This window comes from Elephantulus edwardii, unplaced genomic scaffold (genome assembly GCF_000299155.1).
Source record: "Elephantulus edwardii isolate Elephantulus edwardi_28Jun2011 unplaced genomic scaffold, EleEdw1.0 scaffold00129, whole genome shotgun sequence".
Classification (NCBI taxonomy): Eukaryota; Metazoa; Chordata; class Mammalia; order Macroscelidea; family Macroscelididae; genus Elephantulus; species Elephantulus edwardii.
In genome coordinates, this window is record NW_006399879.1 from 5,512,321 (window position 1) to 5,513,567 (window position 1,247).

A 1,247-nucleotide genomic window follows, 5' to 3' on the forward strand; every position below is an offset into this window, starting at 1 on the left:
TCCAGCAGCCTCAGTCCCCTTCCTGAAAGGCCTCTTCCTTTATCAGCTTGCCCTGCCCAGCTACTTGTTCCTCTCAGCCCATCCTTTCTGTGTTATGCTGTGGCTTCTTTTCTCCATGTGGACAGTAGAACAGTAATCTCCCTCCTTCCACCTGCTCTGAGGAGATGAGGTCATGGGTCAGGAAGGCACTTAACCTTCTTTGTGTTAGCTCTCATTCTTTTTCTCTGCAGCTAGTTTAAGATTTTGCTAAGGTAGCAGCTGTCAGAAAGAAGGGCTGGAGGTTAAGATTGCAGGCTCTGGGATTGAGTGGTTCTTTGTGAGGAGAATATTCACTCCATAAAAGTAACACAGGATTAAATGACGTGAGGGACTTAAACTGTTCAGCAGAATGCCTAGTTTACAGGAAAGGCTTGGTAAAGGGTTGGACTGAGCTTTGGTTTTGCTGGTTAAGTGGCCCTACTGACCACCACCCTCTTTGTTTTTCAGGATTTGAGACTACCTGGAGAGTGACTGGCTACAGGCTTGCGCTGTCGAGAAGGTTCACATCTGTCCATGCTGGGATCGATTTTTTCTGTAGGTGAAGCCTAGACCACCATGAGCACAGTGAGTGTCATTGTCTTACAGACCGTATCTGTGTGGTGCGTTAACAGGGCTTATAAACATGCTTTGGATAGCCCAGTCCTCGAGTGCTGGGGACACCATCACAGTTACACTGGCTTGTTTCCAGCTGTATTCCGAAAGGCCTGGATGGTGCCGTGACCTCTTTCAGATAGGTCTGAACGCGTGGCTGGGGTTGGGTTTTTTTTGTTTGTTTTTAATTTTTATTGGGTTGTTTTTTGTTTTTTTTATTATTATTATTTTTGTGTGCGTGTACCGTCAAATTAGATCTGACTGGTACAGGAGGATATTGCGCCTCCTTCTCTGGCAGAGCATCTGGTGGATTCGAACCGTGTTACTCTGGGATTGCAGTGCAGCTTCTTGCCACTAGGCCACCAGAGCTCCCCTATTGTATTATTTTTACGTGTATCGTCAAATCAGATCTGACTGGTACAGGAGGAAATTGCCCCCTCCTTCTCCAGCCGAGCGTCTTGTGGATTTGAACCGCGTACCTCTGGGATTACTGACACGAAGAGATCTGTATTTGTTCCCATTCCAAAGAAGGGTGACCCAACTGAGTGTGGAAACTACAGAACAGTGTCATTGATTTCACCTGCAAGCAAGATTCTACTGAAGATTATCCAAAAACG

The 1,247-nt window shown here is 46.4% G+C and overlaps 1 protein-coding gene across 1 annotated transcript in view; it reads left to right on the plus strand.

Moving 5' to 3' along the window:
- The first annotated feature begins 594 nt into the window (after window positions 1-594).
- RNF4 (ring finger protein 4) overlaps window positions 595-1,247 on the plus strand; it is an 11,411-nt gene continuing 10,758 nt past the window's right edge. Inside the window, exon 1 of the mRNA XM_006893609.1 lies at window positions 595-603. Coding sequence (XP_006893671.1) covers window positions 595-603 — 9 coding nt within the window. The remainder of the gene's footprint in view (window positions 604-1,247) is intronic.